The sequence below is a fragment of the Malaclemys terrapin genome, chromosome 1, assembly GCF_027887155.1.
Source record: "Malaclemys terrapin pileata isolate rMalTer1 chromosome 1, rMalTer1.hap1, whole genome shotgun sequence".
Taxonomy (NCBI): domain Eukaryota; kingdom Metazoa; phylum Chordata; order Testudines; family Emydidae; genus Malaclemys; species Malaclemys terrapin.
This window is the reverse complement of record NC_071505.1, coordinates 175,129,632-175,150,489: the sequence shown is the minus strand read 5'-3', so window position 1 is coordinate 175,150,489 and position 20,858 is coordinate 175,129,632. Positions and strand designations below refer to the sequence as shown.

At 44.3% G+C, this 20,858-nt stretch overlaps 1 protein-coding gene across 3 annotated transcripts in view; it reads right to left on the bottom strand.

Moving 5' to 3' along the window:
- Positions 1–20,858, bottom strand: part of ROBO1 (roundabout guidance receptor 1) — a 1,046,134-nt gene that overhangs the window by 71,379 nt on the left and 953,897 nt on the right. For all 3 annotated transcript variants that reach the window (XM_054047011.1, XM_054047019.1, XM_054047026.1), the window contains 8 exons: positions 18,792–18,916; positions 16,293–16,464; positions 14,147–14,352; positions 12,726–12,807; positions 12,402–12,570; positions 12,140–12,306; positions 3,553–3,674; positions 906–1,137 (listed from right to left, as the gene is read on the bottom strand). In XM_054047011.1, coding sequence (XP_053902986.1) covers positions 906–1,137; positions 3,553–3,674; positions 12,140–12,306; positions 12,402–12,570; positions 12,726–12,807; positions 14,147–14,352; positions 16,293–16,464; positions 18,792–18,916 — 1,275 coding nt within the window. The remainder of the gene's footprint in view (positions 1–905; positions 1,138–3,552; positions 3,675–12,139; positions 12,307–12,401; positions 12,571–12,725; positions 12,808–14,146; positions 14,353–16,292; positions 16,465–18,791; positions 18,917–20,858) is intronic.

Here is a 20,858-nt window from a genome sequence, read left to right as displayed (position 1 = left end):
CCTGAGCTTCAGTTTTTCCTTTTTTGTAAAATAAAATAAAATAAAATAAAATAAAATGTACGTCTTAAACTCCAGTTATTTGTTAGGTAGTTTCAATACGAAGATTCCTATTTTTTGGGTCCATTAGAGTCATCCTAAGATATTCTGGGCTCAGGTGCTGCTCTTTTGAGGCTGCTCTAGAGACCTAGAGGGAAGGCACTGAGCGTCATCTGTTCAACTAGTGCAGCCAAAATGCATGGTGCGGTCTGGGCCCCACCAATGCACTGAAATGTCTACTCTGAGACATAACCCATCACCATTTTGATTATGTTTGACCTGCAAGTAAAAATGCTATGGTGAGGGAAATGGCTTTGTGAACCCTCTCCTCTTTACAGCACATACACAGAGGAGGATGCATAATTTAGCCCACTGTATTTGTTGCTCTCACTCATCATCTTTTCATTTTGTACCAGTGATGGATCCAGATATACAGGCGCTCTAAAAATGTAGCTTCCGTTCCTTCAGCTACAAAACTTTGATGATTTCTGCGGTATCTGCTATTTACTTTAGATAGTGGTAAGTATGTGTTTGAATTTGATACAAGTCACTTGTGACCAGACCATGAACTCAGCAGGGAGGAGAACATGCTGCACTGGAGATAAAAAAGCACATTTCCCTTCTAAGGGCTGGAGGGGATTTCTGCACATGCCTCTCTCACACGCAAAGTTTTAAATATTTACTTCTGTGCCACCAAACAAGTCACATAATGATCAGTCCAACATGCTGACAGTCTCCTCAGCTGTGCACTGCTGTGTTCTCATACAGTATGCACTTCAAACAAAATCAAATAATGAAAGTATCAGAGAGAAACCGGCCAGAATACTCCTTCAAAAAGAAAAGGTGAAGACAGACTTGCTGCTACTTGCCTTCTTCTAGGGTTTTTGCAAATTTCACTTCGCTATCTGCTCCTTGAAACTCGTTAAAAAAAGGGCGGGCCTTGATTTCATAGTTTACACCTTTCTTCAGCTCTGGAATGACGACACTATTTTTGGTTGGTGTTCTCACTTCAAAAATTAACCATTCAGACTCGCCGTGGGATGCAGTGGCAGGCCTATACAGAATTTTATATCCCTGAATATACTGGGATTGCTGGTCCACCTAGCAGAGCAGTAGAAACACATGTTAGTGAATGCCTAATGGACTGTTTAATAAATACAAACCATAACATTGCCTGTGGTATTATGCAAAATACTAAGAACTATCCATTTATTTTATCCAAAGTAAGCAATGCTACTGAACCAGATAAAGCAAATTATGGGCCTTATTCACCACTGCATTAATAAAGTTTTAGGCTAGTAGAACTGCACTGCCATCAATGAAGGGATAACAAAATGGTGAATCATGTTCTATATTTTTTAAAATGAATAATCCTGATGCCATGGGGCTCCAAGCAGGGCAGGGGTTTGCCTAGGTGGATATGTTTGCAGGATTGGGGTGTATATTTTAATAGTTCAGATGATGAATATAGAAATTAAACAAAGAAACAGGTCAACCTTCCTGAGGGCTGGAAGCCTCCCAGATTGCATAAAATGACCCTTGCTTCCTGCCTGCTTCCTTCTGGACAAAGTGGATTTTAAAGGGCAGCCAACTGGCACTATCTACATTCTGATGATTATGCTTGACTCAGTCAAAGGCCAGATAAATCCAAGCACTTCCTCCATTCTCAGTGACTCAGCAGGGGGCTACTGTGCTGTAGGACTGGTGCTGTGTTAAGCAGTCAGTAACAGGGCCAATAAAAATTAGCTTTTTAATGGAAGAAAGCTACTAATAAAGGTGGATCAAAACTACACTCAGTAAGCTGGATTGTCATTTGCAGTAAGGCCACTTTATGTCACTTGGCAGTGTACAGCAGCCTTAGTGTAAAGAAGAATCCGGGTCAATATATTTGGGGATACTTGAGACAGGAGGTTACCTAATAGAATTGGAGTCTTGTGCAGCTTTCAGTATGTTTTAGTCACCGATTTTGATAAATGATTTCTGATGTATAGGCAGATTCAAAAATAAAAATGTCTACTTAAAAACATTCAGATTTGTCCCATTTAAACTATTTTATCTGGTGACATAATAAAACTGTTTGTTTGCAATGTAACACCCAAACATCATATTTTATTTTAAACAACTGAGTGATGAATATCTACTAGCTAAAATTGAGGTAATGCTTAATCTTTGAAATTGCAGTCAGAGACCACCCAAGAGACCAACAAAAATTGGCTGCCTGGAAAAGGTTGTTCTGTAACTAAAGGTCAAACAAAATTATGCTTGGAAGCTTGGTGATGTTTTTAAGTGGTCAGTTAAAACAGGAGATTGCCTGCTGCAGGTGGTCCTTAGTGCAGGTTTCACTGTAATTACTGTGCATCACAGCAGTCAGTTCCTCTATAGCTCTTGACAAAGTAAAATGCTTTCCTTACAAAGTTACGCCATGCTAGCTGCAGCATCTTGTGATCATTTTTTTATCATGCCTGCCAATATTTTGACTTGATCAGAAGGGAGCCCAGATGACAGTTTAAAGCTCAATTCCCTTGGGATTGTCTCCACTGGTGACGTTGCCTCTCTCTTTTCCTGACCACCTAGTTGATATTGCTTAACATAAGACAATAAGACTTTTAAAACAGCTGTTAGTTCATTTACATTGTCTTATGTCTTTCCTTGGATAGACTTATTCCTTCCTCATACTGTACTCTTTCTTTCTTTCTTTTCCCTTTCTCCTCATCCATCCCCTTCATGCCACAATTTATTTCCCTGTATTCCTTCAATTTTTCTAAGCTCCCAATCTTCTCATTCTCTCTCCTTGTCCCTCCCCTGTATCTCTTTCTACCCCTCTCCCTTGGGGACTCCTATTGTACCTTTTTCTTTTCTTGCCCTGCTTTTCCCCCTCTTCCACTATGACCGCCATACTTCTGACCTAACTGCTACCGACCAATGTGATGGTCAATAAAATAATCCCAGATTGTTTCTCATTGTGTTTTTCTTTCCCACGGCATGTGTGTTCACTTTTAACCTAGTAATTGCTGTGCTGTGGGAGGAAATGTATTTCTCATTAGCTGATCTGGGGTGGGTGGACATGGCAACTATCACATCATAGGGGCTATCTTATGCAGTACTTCCCCCAACTCTGGTTGATAGACTGAGGAGCTATTGTGTTATCTCAAACATGACTTCGGGCCTGGTACACCTCTCACTGAATGCAATGGAATGGCTCTCATGAACTTGAGTAGACTTTGGATCAGTCCCTTCGCCGCCTGACAAAGGAAGCTGAGCATGGCTTCATACGGCATAGCACTCTCTGTAGAGTGAGAAGGTAGTCTAGGTTCTGATTACGACAGGCAGTCAGGGGAGTGTAGATAGTGCCAATACACACAGAATGATTTTCATGTAAAACAGCAAACTATTTTCATAGCTTCTTTATATAGTTTAACTCCACCATCAACACTGTGGTGTAATTTTGGGATTTAAATAAAAAGTTCCCTTTCTCCCTACCCAAAACCTACCTAAAATTTTATAATATTTACTTACTGTCCAATGAACTTCAATTGAGGAAGAAGAAAGGATAGTGGGGTTGTGAAGATGCAGAACCACATCCCCGAGCTCTCTCTGGACCTGTTTGTGATCCACACCCTGGCTTGTAGGTGGAACATCTAGAACAATGTAAGAACCGATTCTTATAAACAAATTTGTCAATCAAGTTATGTACTTTGAAGACTAAATAGGCTTATTCACAGTACTCAGTAGAAGAGCCCAAATGTGCAGGAAATAGAACTACGTGAAACATTTTCACAGCAAACTGGCCCAAAACAATCTGCTTTTTCAGTGGAAGCAATGTGGGGAGAGGGGAGAAATGGGTGGGTGGGTAGGAAGCAAGGAGTAAAAAGAAAGAACAAGATCAGATATAACTATGGTAAATTACAGCAGTAGCATCACCTCTCATCATGCAACTATCTCTTTCCTGCAGGGAGGGGGAATCTCCTACAGCTCACTCCAAACACCACAGAAACCAGGAAACAATCAAGGAGGGGCAGAAGAGCAGGTGTGTCTAAAAATAAATTCAGTACCTCTCTAGCAAGTGTTATTGTTGGCTTTTAATTACCTAGTAACTGTAGTATAGTAATTAAATAAGGGAAAATGAACCACACAGATGCAAGGTCTTCCAAGTACAGGAGACTTCAGTGAGCAGGGGCCAAAGCGCAGTTGCCCTCTGTCTCCCTCGATATTTGCAAATCCAATACTGGTCTCTTCTAGTTGAAAGAATTGTTCATACATATGAAAATAGGAATGCCATTTGATGTGTTCTATCGTTTGAGCTGGTACAATGAGGTAAGGATGTTTTCCATGTACAGCTCTCAAAAAGCATCTTGGGCTGAAAAGAAATGACTCTCCCCATATATATACACATTTATAGTGAACTCATCATCATGATATCTGAAGTATATGTGTACCATGGATAGCAGAGTACCGTATTTTTATATTCATTTAATAATTCCCCCTTTTTTCACCTCATTATATACAAAAACTATGTTGGCAACAGAGATAAAATCTCAGGCTCAGAAATTCACATGAAATGAAAAGTGCTGATTTTTTTTTTAAACAATCACAGATATTTGTGAACATGTTACATTCACTTCGCTTCATGATGCTACCCTCTCAGTCTAATCTTTTCTAGTGTTTAGGCAAGGTTTTGAAAGCTAGCAGCATTCTTCTTTCTGAAACAGTCAGTAGGATTCTTGGCAATTTCAATACCTGCCTGTTCACAAGAATGGCCAGAGAGGGAGCACAGAGGAAAGGTGTATGTGCATATCCATGCCTGCAACAAAGCCAGATCCATGAGTTTGTTGCAGGTGGGTAGTCCATCTGAGGAGTGAAAGCGGTAGAATGTCGATGACCTCCCTGTGGAAAATGCCTATATAAAATATGAAGGGGACACATGAAAAAGTGTAACTTTTGAGGGGATGGTTACATTTCCAGCCCATTACCCACTGTATTTTTAAATAAATCATTGACCATCAAATTAAGAAATTATCTAGCTACATATGTATGAAGTTATTGGCATGTGAACAAATTCTTTATCCAGCAACACAGTCCACATTTGAGACTGTAAGAGCTATGCCACCTGGCAATTTGTCATACAGCTTCTCCAACATATTCACAAGAGTGTGGGATTATTTCAAAACTAAATCAGCGTGTGGCCTATGTGCAACCAGTGGGTGACAAATCTGTCTGCTTAGCCAGGAAGACTGATTAAAACAAATACATCATTAAGCAGCTACTGTATCCACATGTAAAACATTCTGCCAAATGGTCCACAAATCCATGCATCTTTTCCTCCTTCTGATACTCTTAAAGACAGTAACTTCTGCAACTTGGATTTGTGTAAATCTCTGACAGTCCTTTGCCTGGAGCTTAAAGGGAGAGTCATCTTAATAAGTAGCAGCCTAAACAGAAGATGGCACAATGAATGAGTCTCCAACAATATAATAAACGGTTAACAAACCTTGTCATTCATACCTCTGAACTACCCAGTACGGCTTATCTACTCTATGGCTTTCTCGTTTTGACTTTCAGCTTTCCAGAGCAAAGACCGTCAATATCTGTATCTGAACAGATCCAAGCATATTGTCTCCAAGATTTTACTAATACTAAAACAGCAATGGCCAAGTGAGTGGGGGAGAAGGGGATTGCCACATTTGAACTGTATTTAGCACAAGATCTCTAAAACAATCAGCCTCTATGACCAGAAGTCAATTTTGACCTATTTTGGCTTGAGGGGAATTCATGTGAGGCTGAGGTGATACTGGGAGGGAGAGGGAAATGCTTTCAAGAACTAACCTCTTTTATAACATTTCCCACTACTGAGGATATATGCCCTGGGATTGTTAATTTGGCACACAAGCTTAATGCCATTTGGATCTCCTCAGTTCTACTAGAAATCCAAATAGCCATGAAAGCAAAAAACATCCACTTCCATCTTCAATTGGCTCATCTTATAAGAAGCACACTAAGCCCCAGTGATATATGCATTTGGGAGTTTCAGGCTTGATATAACAACTCAGATTTAGGATTGAAGCCACAAATCCTTAAAAACTTCAACTGGTATAGAACACAGCAGCCTGCCTGCATAGCAACACAGGTTGCCATATCAACGAAACTCCAGAGAATTGCCCCTACATTGACTTCCCATAGAACACAGAAATCCCTTCAAGGTCTCAGTCTTGTTATTTACACCCATCCATGGGATTAGCCCTAGCTACCTGAGAGATCATCTCACCCTCTGTGACCATGATCTCCCACGATGGCTATGTTCTATTGGAACAATGAAACTGTCAACCAATAGGGGAAGCTTGCAGGTGCAGAGGATGGAACTTTCGCAGGAGCGTGAGCCAAATTGTGGAATTAATTCTTACAAGAGAATGACAAAAACCCAACCAAATTGAATTAAATGTAAAACGCATTTCTTTGATTTGCTTTCCCTCAGGAACTTCTTCGCACAGGGTACGTCTACACTGCAGTCAGAGGTGTGACTGCAGCACATGTAGCAACTTCGATCTAGCTGCTCAAATAACAATAGAAGCAAAGTCGTGGCAGCATGGTCAGTAGCATGGGTTGTATAAAACTTACTGGGACCCAGGATATGCACTCCAGCATCTAGCTCATGCTGCTGCAGCTTAACAGCTATTATTTGGGCTAGCTCAGGTATGTCTTTGCATGCTGCAGTCACACCTCTAATTTCAGTGTAGATATACTCACAGGCAACAATGCATGTCCCCAAACGCGCACATACTAAACTAATTCTCCTGTAGGCTAGTTAGGAAGAAATTGAGAGTTTATCATTCTTACTTCTCTTCTGAAATACTTACTCCTGGGGGGATTCTGCGCTGATGCAGGGGCGCAGAATTTATATGGCCTGCATTTTTCTGTGCCCATCAAACAGAAAAATGCAAAAAAAAAAAAATCTGCCGGGGACACGCAACTCATCCCCGGCAGCCCAGGCAGTGTGTTTATTTCAGCGTGCCTGGAGCAGCCTCTGAGACGGGGAAGGGGGCTGGGCGTGCCTGCCTGCATGATCACTGTCGGGAGGTGGGTGGGGGTGGGGGTGTGTCAACAAAAGAGAGAGACTCTCCCTCCCCCTGGCTACTCTCCCTCCCCCTGGCTCACTGGGGTATAAGGATAGGGCTTTTTATTATTAGGGTTACCATATTTTGTGCCTCCTAATGGAGGACACTCCCAGGGGCCCCGGCCCCGCCCCCAACCCCGCCCACGCCCCCGCCCCAACTCCGCCCCCTCCCAAAGTCTCCGCCCCCTCCCCTGCTTGAAGCCTGAAGCAGGTAAGGGGGAGTGTGGGGGGGAGGAGGCGCGGCCCAGGCTGGCCCCTGGCGGCTCCAGCCTGGGTCGGCTCGGGCCCTGGCCGACCACCCCCGGCTCCCAGCCCCCCGACCCCGGCCCGGCTCCCAGCTCCCCGACCCCGGCCCGGCTCCCAGCGCCGCGGGCCAGCTCCCGGCTCCCAGCTCCCAGCGCCGCGGGCCGGCTCCCAGCTCCCCGACCCCGGCCTGGCTCCCCGACCCCGACCCGGCTCCCAGCCCCGCAGGCCGGCGGCTCCCGGCTCCCAGCCCCGCGGGCCGGCGGCTCCCGGCTCCCAGCCCCGCGGGCCCGGCCCGGCTCCCAGCTCCCCAACCCCGGCCCGGCTCCCCGACCCGGCTCCCAGCCCCGCGGCTCCCGGCTCCCAGCCCCGCGGGCCCGGCTCCCAGCCCCGCGGCTCCCGGCTCCCAGCCCCGCGGGCCGGCGGCTCCCGGCTCCCAGCCCCGCGGGCCGGCGGCTCCCGGCTCCCAGCCCCGCGGGCCCGGCCCGGCTCCCGGCTCCCCGACCCCGACCCGGCTCCCAGCCCTGCGGCTCCCGGCTCCCAGCCCCGCGGCTCCCGGCTCCCCGACCCCAGCCCGGCTCCCAGCCCCGCGGGCCGGCGGCTCCCGGCTCCCAGCCCCGCGGGCCCGGCCCGGCTCCCAGCTCCCCGACCCCGGACCGGCTCCCCGACCCGGCTCCCAGCCCCGGGGCTCCCGGCTCCCCGACCCCAGCCTGGCTCCCAGCCCCGCGGTCCGGCGGCTCCCGGCTCCCAGCCCCGCGGGCCCGGCCCGGCTCCCCGACCCCGACCCGGCTCCCAGCCCCGCGGCTCCCGGCTCCCCGACCCCAGCCCGGCTCCCAGCCCCGCGGGCCGGCGGCTCCCGGCTCCCAGCCCCGCGGGCCCGGCCCGGCTCCCAGCTCCCCAACCCCGGACCGGCTCCCCGACCCGGCTCCCAGCCCCGCGGCTCCCGGCTCCCCGACCCCGGCCCGGCTCCCAGCCCCGCGGGCCCGGCCCGGCACCATGCCCCCGGCCCCGCACAAAGAGGCCCCGGCCGAGCCTCCCGATTTTCCCGAACATGCCCGGCTTTTGGGGATTTCCCCCCGGACGGGGATTTGAGCCCCCAAAAGCCGGACATGTCCGGGAAAATCCGGACGTATGGTAACCCTATTTATTATGCACGAGGCAAGCTAGACAAATTTTTACTCCTGGGGAGATTCTGCAGGACTGTGCGCCTGCAGAAAACAGTCCCGCTGCACATTTCCTGCAGAAAACAGCAGGGAAGCAAACAGAAGCCTGGCTGTGGGAGGGTGGCGACCATGTGTGCAGTTTTTTGGGGGGGATTGCTCCCCAAACAGAGGCGAGGCATGGGGGAGGCACACGGGGTTAGCAGGGGTGGCAACTTGTATGGGCCCATGGTGCCTAGGCTCCAGCAAATTCAGGGCCCCCTCCTCTACCCCCTTGTACACCCCAACCCCCTGCCCCTGCCCAGAGCCCACATCCAGCACCCAAACCCCGTCCCACACCCAGTACCCCAAAGCCCCTCCCACATCCCCTCCTGTAGCAGCCCAGAGTCCAGCCTGCACCAGCATGCACCAGCACCCAAACTCCCTCCCAGAGCCCACATCCCTCCTGCACCCAAACTCTCTCCAAGAGCCTGCACCCCAAACCCCCTCCTGCACCCCAACCCCATACCCCGCACCAAGCACCCAAACTCCGTTCCAGAGCCCGCATCCCAAACCCCCTCCTGCACCCAAACTCCCTCCCAGAGCCTTAGGCAGGTGTGTGTGTGTGTGTGTGTGTGTGTGTGTGTGTGTGTGTGTGTGGCGGGGGTGGGGGAGCAGGACTTGGACCCATTCTTGGCACCACCAACAATTATACAAAGCTGCCACCCCTGGGGGTTACGTACCATGGCCCACCCTCCACCCTCATTTCTACAAACACATCACTGCCCAGCTCAGAGGCTGCCTCTAGGGCTCTGCTGACTCTGCAGCTGAATGCAGACTCCTGAGTCCTAGTGCCAGTTGTTCTCCCCTTCTGTGTTCTGGGAGCCTTCCTGTTTTCTATCAGAGGGGTAGCCGTGTTAGTCTGAATCTGTAAAAAGCAACAGAGGGTCCTGTGGCACCCTTAAGACTAACAGAAGTATTGGGAGCATAAGCTTTCATGGGTAAGAACCTCACTTCTTCAGATGCAAGAACCTCACTTCTTCTTGCATCTGAAGAAGTGAGGTTCTTACCCACGAAAGCTTATGCTCCCAATACTTCTGTTAGTCTTAAAGGTGCCACAGGACCCTCTGTTGCTTTTTCCTGTTTTCTGTGGAACAGTGAGTGCCCATGGTGGGGCTGGGTAAGTGGGGGTGGGTAAAATGAGGGAGGGGGGCAAGGGGGTGGGGGAAGAGGCAGTGGGGAAGGAAGGAGGTGGAATAGGGCAGGGGAAGGGAATGTGGAAGCGAGGGGAGGGGGGTGGATAAGAAAAGGGGAGAGGGAAATCACGGGGGGAAGCGGGAGCCCGATATGCAGCGTCAACCTTAGCAGCAGCTGGGGCTCCCCCTCAAGCAGGCTCATCAAACCCTCACCCTGACAAGCCCTACCTCCCTACACCTGAACTCCTCTGACAAGCCCCCACACCCAGAACCCCACCCTATCAAGCCCCACTCCCCCAGCACCCGGATCCCCGCACTGAACCCCCACACCCAGACACCCCTCTCCCCCGCCATGGTCCATCTCCCCACACCCAGATACCACCCCCCTCCTCCCCAATGCTGAGCCCAACCACCATCCCCTGGATCCCCTGCAGAATCCCATTGCCCCTGCACCCAGACCCCCATAACGAGTCCCTGTGCATCCAGATCTCTCACTGAGCTGCCGGCACCCAGACTGCCTCACACAGAGACCTCTCACCTCACACCTGGATCTCCCCACACTAAGCCCCTCCACACTTGGATGCTGCTGGGCTGAGCCTGCCTACTCACACCTGGTGCGCCTAGCACAGAGAGGCAGGACCCCAGGGTGTTTCTGGGGCAGGTCCAGCCTTTGCACTGTGTCAGGGTCACATGCAGCCTTACTGCTGAGTCCCTGTACTGGGGAGCTGGGGGCTTCAGGGTGATCTCCCACCACAATGCAGCCAGTGGCCTGTGCTCCCCACTGCCATGCTGGAGCCAAATTTATTTAATGACAAATAAAATTTGCAGAATTTTGCAGAAATTGAAATTATTGTGTGCATAATTTTTAATTTTTTGGCACAGAATTCCCTCAGGAGTAAATACTTGAAAGGCACTCAGATAATATGGTGATGAAGAGAGAGAATTTTGCTTTAAGCATAAATGTCATATTGTGTTAGATTTATGTATGTGCATTTTCTCAGGAGTGTTTTAGAACATCTGATGGCAAATGTGTAATTTGCCTATCTGACAACTAGTGTTGTGAGTTTAGAGGTAGACTGGCCATCAGATTAATAACTCCCGCTGTCTGCATTGGTTCACCTTCAAAAGTTTTTCACATCTGTGTTATTTTCTCAATCTTTGGTTCTCATGACTTCAATAAAGTTATTGGATTGGAAACACATGAATGCACAGTGCCTAAGTGCTGTGGCACAACTTCATTTGTTTTCTATATTAATCTAAATTTATTACAATTTATTATAATTATATTACTGGGCTCATGACTTCTATCTGCCAGAGGAATAGTGATTGTATTTCAGTTGATTCCTTCCTCATATTTATGCAATGTTATTATAGTAGTGTGGGGACACTAATTGCATCTGCTTCACTGTAGGGGTTGTGGCTTTACTGAAGTCTCTCTTCCCGCACTGGACTTACCTTTAATCAGTGGAGGATAAACAAATTTGCTGCCCCTAGGCCCTGAAAAAATTGCCGCCCCCCCGCGCCAGCTCACCTCCGCTCCCCCGCGGCAAGCCTGGGAGAGAGGGGGGAGAAGGGGAGTTGTGGCGTGCTTGGGGGATGGCGGCGGTGGAGCGGAGGTGAGCTGGTGCGGGGGGTTAACCAAGGGTTAAGCTCACCTCCGCTCTGCCTCTGAGCATGCCGCTACTCGCTTCTCCTCCCTCCCTCCCAGCGCTTTCGCGCAGCAAGCCTGGGACGGAGGTGGAAGGAGGGAAGCGCGGCGCGCCTGGGGGAGGAGGCGGGCCAGGGATTTGGGGAAGTGGCGGAGTTGGGGCGGGGCCGGGGAGGGAGCAAGCAAATTTGCCACCCCCGCAAATTTGCCACCCTAGGCCTATGCCTTGTTGGCCCAGGCAATAATATGCCGCTGCCTTTAATAGTAAGCATTTTGCTGAGGATTCCGCTTTACTTATAAAGTGCTATCCTGGATCCTCCAAATTTTTAATTTCTCTGCTTTCCCAATACAACATACAGCACATAACACTACATGCTCTCTCTCTCTGAATCATAACCACAGCTTGATTCTCCTTTTAAATTGATAATATCTAAGTACAATTATGTAATTTCCACAGAATTTGGGGGTTTGTGTGAAAACTTCACAAAGCCAAAGACTAACAGTGCTGCTAAGATGGGTCACTCAATTAGGCGTAACTATATTTGGCTAAAATTGATTAGGGTTCCCTTATGGCAATGTGATAACCTTTTCAAGTAGCTTTTAAATAAAATGCAGCTTCTGAGCAATGTAAGTTTACCATCTAGTATATACAGTGACTTATAGACATCATTTTAAAGTTAGCATAAGTATGATCACCACATCTAACACTGTTCTGTAATATATCATCACAGACATTGTGGAGCCTAAATGCTTCAGTAAGTAGATTTACCTTGAGTTTTCACTGGGTCAGATATCTGGCTAGGATCACTAAGTCCATATGCATTAGCTGCCCTCACAAGGAAGAGGTAAATTGCATTAGGTTTCAGCCCTTTAACTGCAAAACTTTCAGTTTTCACATTTTCTGCTACAGTTTGCCAACTGCTACCAGATGCATGGCTAAGGATAAAACACACAGAACAGCAGGTTAGAGTATGCTAATTGAACCATGTATAAACTGTAAGTACAACCAGATCACATGAGAATCGTAATACCTGAAGGCCTCTATTATATAAGACGTCGGAGTTGCACCTGAATTCAAATTAGGTTGCCATGACAGTGTTACTGTATTTCTGCTGACATCTGTCACTTCAGGTTTTGAGGGTGCACTAGGAATCAAGTTTGGGTCAGTCGGTCTTGGTGGTTGCACTGGAACTCCAAATTCTAATGAAAAGGGAGAAATTGCTAAGTATGGATAGAAAGTGGGTTGGGGGGTTCAATGATGTTCACATCTGCATTATCAATTTATTACAAAGTTAGATAACATTTGCATGTTAATTTCTGATTTTCATCAAGCAGAGAAAACCTGATTGATTTACCTTGGACCTCAATATAAGCACTCCAGGTAGCTTCGCCACTTGGAGTTGAGGCAATGCAGGTGTACCGACCAGTGTCACCCAGCTGAGTGGGAAGAGAGGAAAATAAATATTTGGAACAATCAGGCACTTGTGGGCTTGAAAAGTAATTACAAAACTGTATATCACCATGAATATGGATAAATACATTAGAATTTCCCTACCAGAAACTTCTCACTGCTAAGTGAGAATCTGTGCATACTTATTCCATTCTATTTAAAAAGGCACAGAAAAATGCAAACACTTTTTAACGTATTATTTCTCATTCTGTAATGAACAAAACTACCAGCCAAATCCTGTAGTCCTCATTCACTCCTTACCCTGCCAAACTCCCACTGAAGTCCATGGGGAGAAATGAACTCAGAAAGCCCCACACAAGGGCCTATGCACTACTTAAACTCCCACTTAAGTGGTGCTTAGGGATTTATGCAGGGCCTCAGGAAGTCAATTTCAACCTTAAAACAGGGCTTACGTAGTTCACAGGGCCATATGCAGGTTGGGCTCTCTGAACTAGGGTAAATTTTACTCTGTGACAGACCAAATACAAGGATCCCCATACACTATTACAATCCAAATCTGAACAGGGGATTATTTGTCCACTTGTGACTTAATCACAATTCAAAAGAGTTATGATCAAAGAAATTAGACTATACTCAAGTAGCAGCACCAAAGGAAAAACAAAAAACACACACAATACTCAGAAATGGAAGGTCAGAGGTTCAAATTCTGCATTGGCACAGTGGTGTTTCCTGTGACTGGGTAATCACGACATCATCAGGTAGCACACTGTTGGGTGAGAAGTCTTACAAATGACATAATTTTATTACTTTGATGTTCCAAGGCACAAAGAGCCTGCAGGTAACCACAGATGTGCTAGAGCAGTACAATATTTTAATACATCATACAACTTGTCTGGAATGAACAGAAATATTGACCAGGTATCCTGCTTCAATTCCCCAAGGAAGTCATCCACACAGAGCTGCTTAACCACTTTAAATATATAATATAATATAATATAATATAGTCAAGATCTACCTTCCATATACTTTGTAGCACATATGCATGTGTAATCTTGAACCAAAAAAGGCACAAGAACAGGTACTATATAGGAACAGGAAACTAAACCCTGAATTGTACCTGTGAAGCCAGAAGAAAAAGTTGTCATCTTTTAACACTGTAACTATGAATGTATATGGTGTAAGGGCATTAACATAATGGCTTTTTTTTTTTTTTTTTTTTGCTGTATACACTACTTTGCAACTGTGAAATCCTGAACTAAGGTGGCATGTACGTGTGTGGAGTTTTAGATTATTTTCACATACTACAAAGCTGAAGCTTATTCTCCTTTACAAACAGTGTAAAGATTCGTTGTCATTTCAAGCTACCTTGGCGTATCGGATCTGTAAAGCTCCTGTCTCCAGCTGCTTGACGCGAGAGTCCTGGGTAGAGATGAGGACCCCGTCCTTTCTCCAGAGGATTGTGGGCATTACAGTGCCTGTGGCCACACAGCTGAGTACTAATGTACCATCCACAGCTACAGTCTGATTCACAGGACCCTGTCGAATGACTGGGGGAGGCCGGTCTGCAATCACTGCCAGAAGAAACAACAGGAAATAGATTTTTTGCAACTGAAAGCAATTTTCTAATCAGCTAAGCAACAGCAATTGCTTGAGGCTTTGAAAAAAAACTGAAGATAATTAAACAAGTAATTAAAGTACGAGGCATGCATTATTTTGGGTATATTAATATGATGCACGGCTACAGAATATTAACATGATATAGAATACACTATTTTCAGAGGTGAAGGAGTGTCAGAGGTTGTGAGTTGGCATCTTCTAGGCCCACTGAGTTCCATAGTCTTTAGATGTGATAATGAAACAAACAAGGATTTCTCAGTTTCTTTGAAAAGGCACACTCTTCTATTTATATATACCTTACCATGCAATGGGTCGGTATAAATAGGGATTTGGAATTTGAACATTCATTTACAGAAAACTAAGAGGGCGGATGAGAAGGGAATAATTCAGCAAATATGCAGACACACTGTTTCCTAGAACGAAGCTGACTAATGGTAGGGTGGAATAAGTACAAAGTTAATGTCTGGAAAAATATCAGATTTTTCAATTAAAAAAAATGTTTTGCAACCATTTCCTTACACTCAGTTCTGTGAAAATGTATCTGACAGTACTGATTTGAAATCATAGTAAGAATCTTTCACAGTATTTCTAATAATTTTATTGCATCTTACACTCAACATAAATTAACTATCTGTGATGAGTCATTTAAACACTATATTTACATAACGGGCACAAAGTACTTTTAAGTACTCATGCAAACAAGAAACTATTGTCCATGTGTTGTGTGCACCAGAAGATTAGCAATTTTCCCAGAAGTAAAACCTATAGTACTGTACTTCAGTAGCTTCTCCTCCTAGCTCATAATATCCTGAGATGTGCTGGCACTATAAAATAACTGCAACTTAAAACAATATCCATTCAACAGCCTAACGGGAGCTGATGTGACTTGAAACCTGGTTTGTTAGCATGAAATATAAAACTGAAGTCTCGATAATTTGTGATCATTCAACATCCCATGACACTTTTCACAACCAAAAGTGATAACAGTGATGTTTTGGCCAAATTCCAACTCAGGTAATTACATTTGCATATCTAAATGCCACCCTGCATTTTCAATTGCATGATTTATACTTTACTTCCTGTCCTAACCTGTTCTGATGTTTTGCAGTACACAGTTAAATCTCTCACTCCAGTGATGGCTGAAATGATCCCCAGTGTAGTTGGAAGTTCAGTTTGTTAGGTGTGTAAAGTGTTTTGAGGACCTTATGGAGAAAAGATGCTACATAAATGTAGGCTATTATATTTGGTTTGGAGGTAATTGTCTGTATAATGTATACATCTATAGGCTTTATATTTCAGTCTTACCTTACTTGCTATTTAATTTTAAATTAATTATAAAATTGTCATTTGTATAGTTAACAGCAGTGGCAATATCCTGATATGACACCATGGATGAAAAATACTTTAAAACCTCTATATCACAGATAATATCAATGTCTCTATTAATTTCAGTTATTGACTAATCAGGATTTTCTAATGATAATTTTGTCATATAGCCATTCACCCAGTTTGTTAGTTGACCCAAACTCTATGTGTAAAATCTTAGCCCGTCTGAAGTCAGTGGCAAAACTTCCACTGACTTCAGGTGGGCCAGGATTTCACCTTATCTGTCCTGTAACTCAGGATATGTCCAAATAGCAGCTGGGAGAGTGCTTCCCTGAGTGGGTATACAGACAAGCTCTAGCTCTGTTTGAGCGATCACACTAAAAATAGCCGTGTGGACGCAGCAGCATGGGGAGCAGCTCAGGCTAGCCACCGAAATACAATCCTCCACGAGCTCCCCTGGGTAACCAGCACTATCAACCTGCCAATATTGAAGTCATGCTCTTCCACTGCTGAAGTTGTGGTTTTAAATAAAATTGGTAATTGTAAAATAAAAGTTTCTTCACTTTACCATCAGTAACTTCCAAGTATGCTTTTGTTGTGATACTTCCTGCAATGTTTAAAGTCTGGCAGATATAGTACCCAACGTCAGACCTCTGGACGCTTGTGATTGTAAGGTCACCAATCTGGGAGACTGAAAAGCGGCTGGATGACTGTGGCGGCTGGTATGAGAAAAGCAGATTCTAGGGAGAGAAAGAAATGGTTAGATAAAATATAACACATCTGCAATGTTCATCTTAATATGCCTAAACATGTGTAAGTTATAATGTGCTATAAATTCACATTATACATCAAATATCTCTGTTTTATATATATATATATATAAAGTATTTCATTATTGTATACTAATTATGAGGCCTGTTTTTTTAAAAAAGAAGGCACATCTGTGTACCCGTATTTGGATGCATCTTAACAGGCCTGATCCAACGTTCATGGGAATCTAGAATAGATATTCCTTCAATTTAAATATGTGTTGGAGACAGGGGCGGCTCTCTGTATTTTGCCACCCCCAGCACGGCAGTCAGGTGGCTTTCGGTGGTGCACCTGCGGGCAGTCCGCTGGTCACACGGTTTCGGCGGCAATTCGGTGGTGGGTACGCCGAAGGCGCAGGACTGTGGGACCTCCCGCAGGCATGCTGCCGCAGGAAGCCTGACTGCCGTCCTCATGGCAACCGGCACGTCACCCCCTGTGGCTTGCCGCCCCAGGCACGCGCTTGGTGCGCTGGTGCCTGGCGCCGCCCCTGGTTGGAGAGGTATTGATATCTACAGATGCCATAACTGGGCAAACAATTGTGGTTTTTCTGCATACTGTATAAGTAATGTCCATGCAAATGACCACACAACCATCTTTCAAAATCAAGATTGCAGCATTTCTTGTAGTGAAATAGATTTTATTTCAAAAATGTATAAAAAGATGCCAGTTTATTTATTTGTGTTTAAACTTTAGACTGCTAAAGAATAGAGACAGAAAGTGAATGGAATGTTTTATAGGTTTCTTTTTAAACTGATGTTTTAGTCTCACTAATCATAGTTTCTGTTCTATAACCAGTACTACATTGTATAATATAAAGTCCTATGCAAGTTTCCCTTTACATAGTTTTGGTTTGAAGTTAGATGCTATGGTACCAGCAGTGGTCATGAAAGTCAGAGCTGAAACCAAAATAACACACATGTGTTACATCAAATACTGGTTTCAGATTTTCATCTATGGCTTAGCATTTTGAGGGGAAAATATCTGAAGTTCTCTATACTTTATGGACACTATTTTTATTGCTGTCTCTTGTCTGACTACATTTTGCTTGTCCTAAGAATGCCCAAATAAAGAGGATAGAGAATCTTCAATTACAATATAAGTACAGAAACTTGTCAATAATCTTTTCCCTCTCCATTTCCAGCTACATATTGTTAGCCACTTACTAAATTAAAAAAGGATATAGTAAAACCAAGATGTTTTGCATTAAAACAAACAACCCTACTAACCTTGCCCCCTCCACCAAAACAAACAAATAAAAATGCACATAATGTAGCAGCCTACCTATATCATGAACTAACACTAGAAATAACCAGCTCAATTTTTGTCTAGTCAGATCATTTATTTTATTTAAACAGATGTTTAACAAATAGAAAAAATGGAGCCAATCCCTAGCTCTGTTTGACTTTGACTATTGTTTAGAAAAGCTTAACTACCCACCAAGCTCCCAATCAGTACTCTCAGTAACAGAAAAATGAGAAATACCCTATATCTTCACTGAAAATGATCCCTCATGCAACTTGTCCCCTTCAAAAGTTCCCCCCAAACGTGATGTTAGGGTGTTAAACAACAACAACTAGATTTTATATTGTGCTTTTCTTCATCTCAAAGCATTTTACAGAGTAGGTCAGTATCTTTAACCCCCTTTTTATAGACAGGGAAACTGAAGCACAGGGAGAAGCAACTTGCAGTACTGTACACATCTGAGTTAGCCACAGATACATAAACACAGCAGATTATTTTTCTGGGTGAGCGCAAGCCACAGAGCTCAGATCTATTCTTTTTTTTCAAAATGTGATAGTGTTTGGACATAATGTTGTAGTTCAGCCAATTACAGTGCTAAGCCAGGATCCAAACTCTTGGGACTTTTGGATGCAGGATTTTGGTTTGGTCCCATCTCTAATTATTCTATAGATATTACATTAATTTTTCTCAATAGTGAAACATTTAATGAAAATTGTGACTCTAACAGCACACTAAGAATGTACTCATCCTTTCCAGCTTGTTACTATACTGACCTTTAAATTTTTAGGAAAAAGACAAGCCCAGTAAGCAGAACACAGTTTTCCTTTCCATTTAGTACACAAAATACAATATTTTTAAACTCACATGACGTATTACAATAATAATGCAGATGAGGTCCAGCATTTGCAGGCTTAGCAGTAATCTTGAGTGGGTAAACAAGCGCAGGAACTGCCATCCTCTATTTGGCACTATTGGTTAAAGAAACTGGCACGAAAGAAGAGAAAGTTGGCTTTACCTGACTTCCCTCCCTCCGCCAAAAGATGGCTGGTTGAGGGTTTCCAGTTGCTTCGCACTGGAAAGTCACTGTCCGTCCCAATGCAGCCACCTGGTCACGAGGTTTCACAACAAAATGGGGAGGTTCTGAAGAAGATAAAAATACACTAAAATCTGCAGTCCAAAGTTCACCCCACTGAAAGTCAAATGGCAACTTGCCTGGTGCCTGAGCACCACATTTTATTTGTTTATTTGTTTATTTGTTCAGTGTGTTATAAACAACCTTTAATATGGAGCTGCGGCACAAAGAGACTGCAGCTTCCAACATTCAGTGCTTCATCTTGACCCAAGATTGTTGGTTCTTGTGCTGCTCCTCCCTATTAAGATCCTGATTACACATTCCTTATTCAAGTTTGTGAGCTTTTAGCCAAGCGAGATTTAAGTTCCATTGACTTTAATAAGTTGAGTTGCATAAATAAGCATTCACCAGCATGATCACAGGGGTCACAATCAGGTCTTAAAAGAGGAGAGGGGCCACAGATCATAACGGAGAAATCTCTGGGCTGGATCTGGCTCACAGGTCACACTTTGTCCACTTCTGTACTAAATGCTATGGAGTAATTGCACATTCAGGTTTACATACACAAAAGTCACCCTCTTTGATTTAGGAAAGCTCAGGAGAAATAAACGACCTTTAGTTGCTTTTATAAGAACGATCTGATGAAGTCAGGGTCTCAAAAATTTTCCATTTAACTCAAAAGCCCCAGAAATGCTACTGTGCAAATGGTAACCATTTAAAACCTTCAATCCAATTAGTGAAAAGGAATGAATTTCAGTGGGGGCTGAATTCCTCCTTCATTCACAGAGGCAAGGGCATGTTCAAATAAAATATATATGTAAATGAAGGCAAATTTGAAACATCTGCTCAGCCTAACATTATAAATCATGCCAGCATTGTCCAAACTGTTTGATTTACACTGACTTAAATGGCCATTTCATCTAGCAGTAAACAGAATGTCAAAAATTATGTCAGTTACATTAAAAATAAGTGAGAGCACTTGACAGCATTAGATACACTGATGGGGCTAACCCAGAAAAAATAGAATATACAGTCTGTTAGGTGGTATCTTCTTACACCTGGAAAAATTTGCATTAAATGAAAAGTCCTTTTACTTACTGTTTACATTTTTCAAATTCATTTCTTATCAGATGTCCAAAGCATTAATTATTCTCCCCTCTTGTCTGAGTTCAGAGTGAAGTGAATGCTTTGAATCAGTCATTTTAACAATTTTATGTTCTTTTCTTTTTTTGAGGGCTTTTCCTTCACTTTAAACAACTTAAATTACTCATGTCACGTAGGTGGTGCAGTTTGAAATATATTTTATGACTCAAACAACTGTGACCTATCTAGATGAAACCCCTGGATACCCAACATCCCTTCTGCACAATTTGCTTTCTTTGTTAATCCAGGTCAATATTTTCAGTTATCCATTTATCTATTCTATGATTATGCTCCCTATTTAGATCAGAATAAAATACACCAAATGTTCCTTTTCAGAAATTATAAGCAAAATTTTGGGGTGATTTATACTTGGACATAAATGTTAACATTTTGTTGAATGGCTTAACTAAGAAGCTATGCAAGGTAAAGCCCCACATAGAAATTCCAGTAATAGAAATAATAACAGACCCATTGTGATCATCATACCTTTAAAACAGAAAACCTGGATACATTTAATATCTTGAAAGGGGGGGTACTGGAGGACTTTTGACATCTACAGAGGGGATTTAATTTAGTATTGCAAGTAGATTGGGAAACTGAGTGGTGTTTGCCACTGGGCTGTGGGGAAAGATTAGAAAACTAGGTTTAGGGGTGCTTGTTTATAGTTTTTCAGTCTCCCTATCCTGCCTTTGCACTGACCCTCTTTACTATAAAGGTATATTTGGGGCCTCACTGCCTCTTTAATGGATGTTGGCACAATGCCACACAGAGTAGCCTAGGGTTTCTAAATTATATTCTGCTGCACTAGGATACATAGCACCTGGTGTCACTGTGTTTGAGAGCTTATATAATTACAAAGGAAGGACT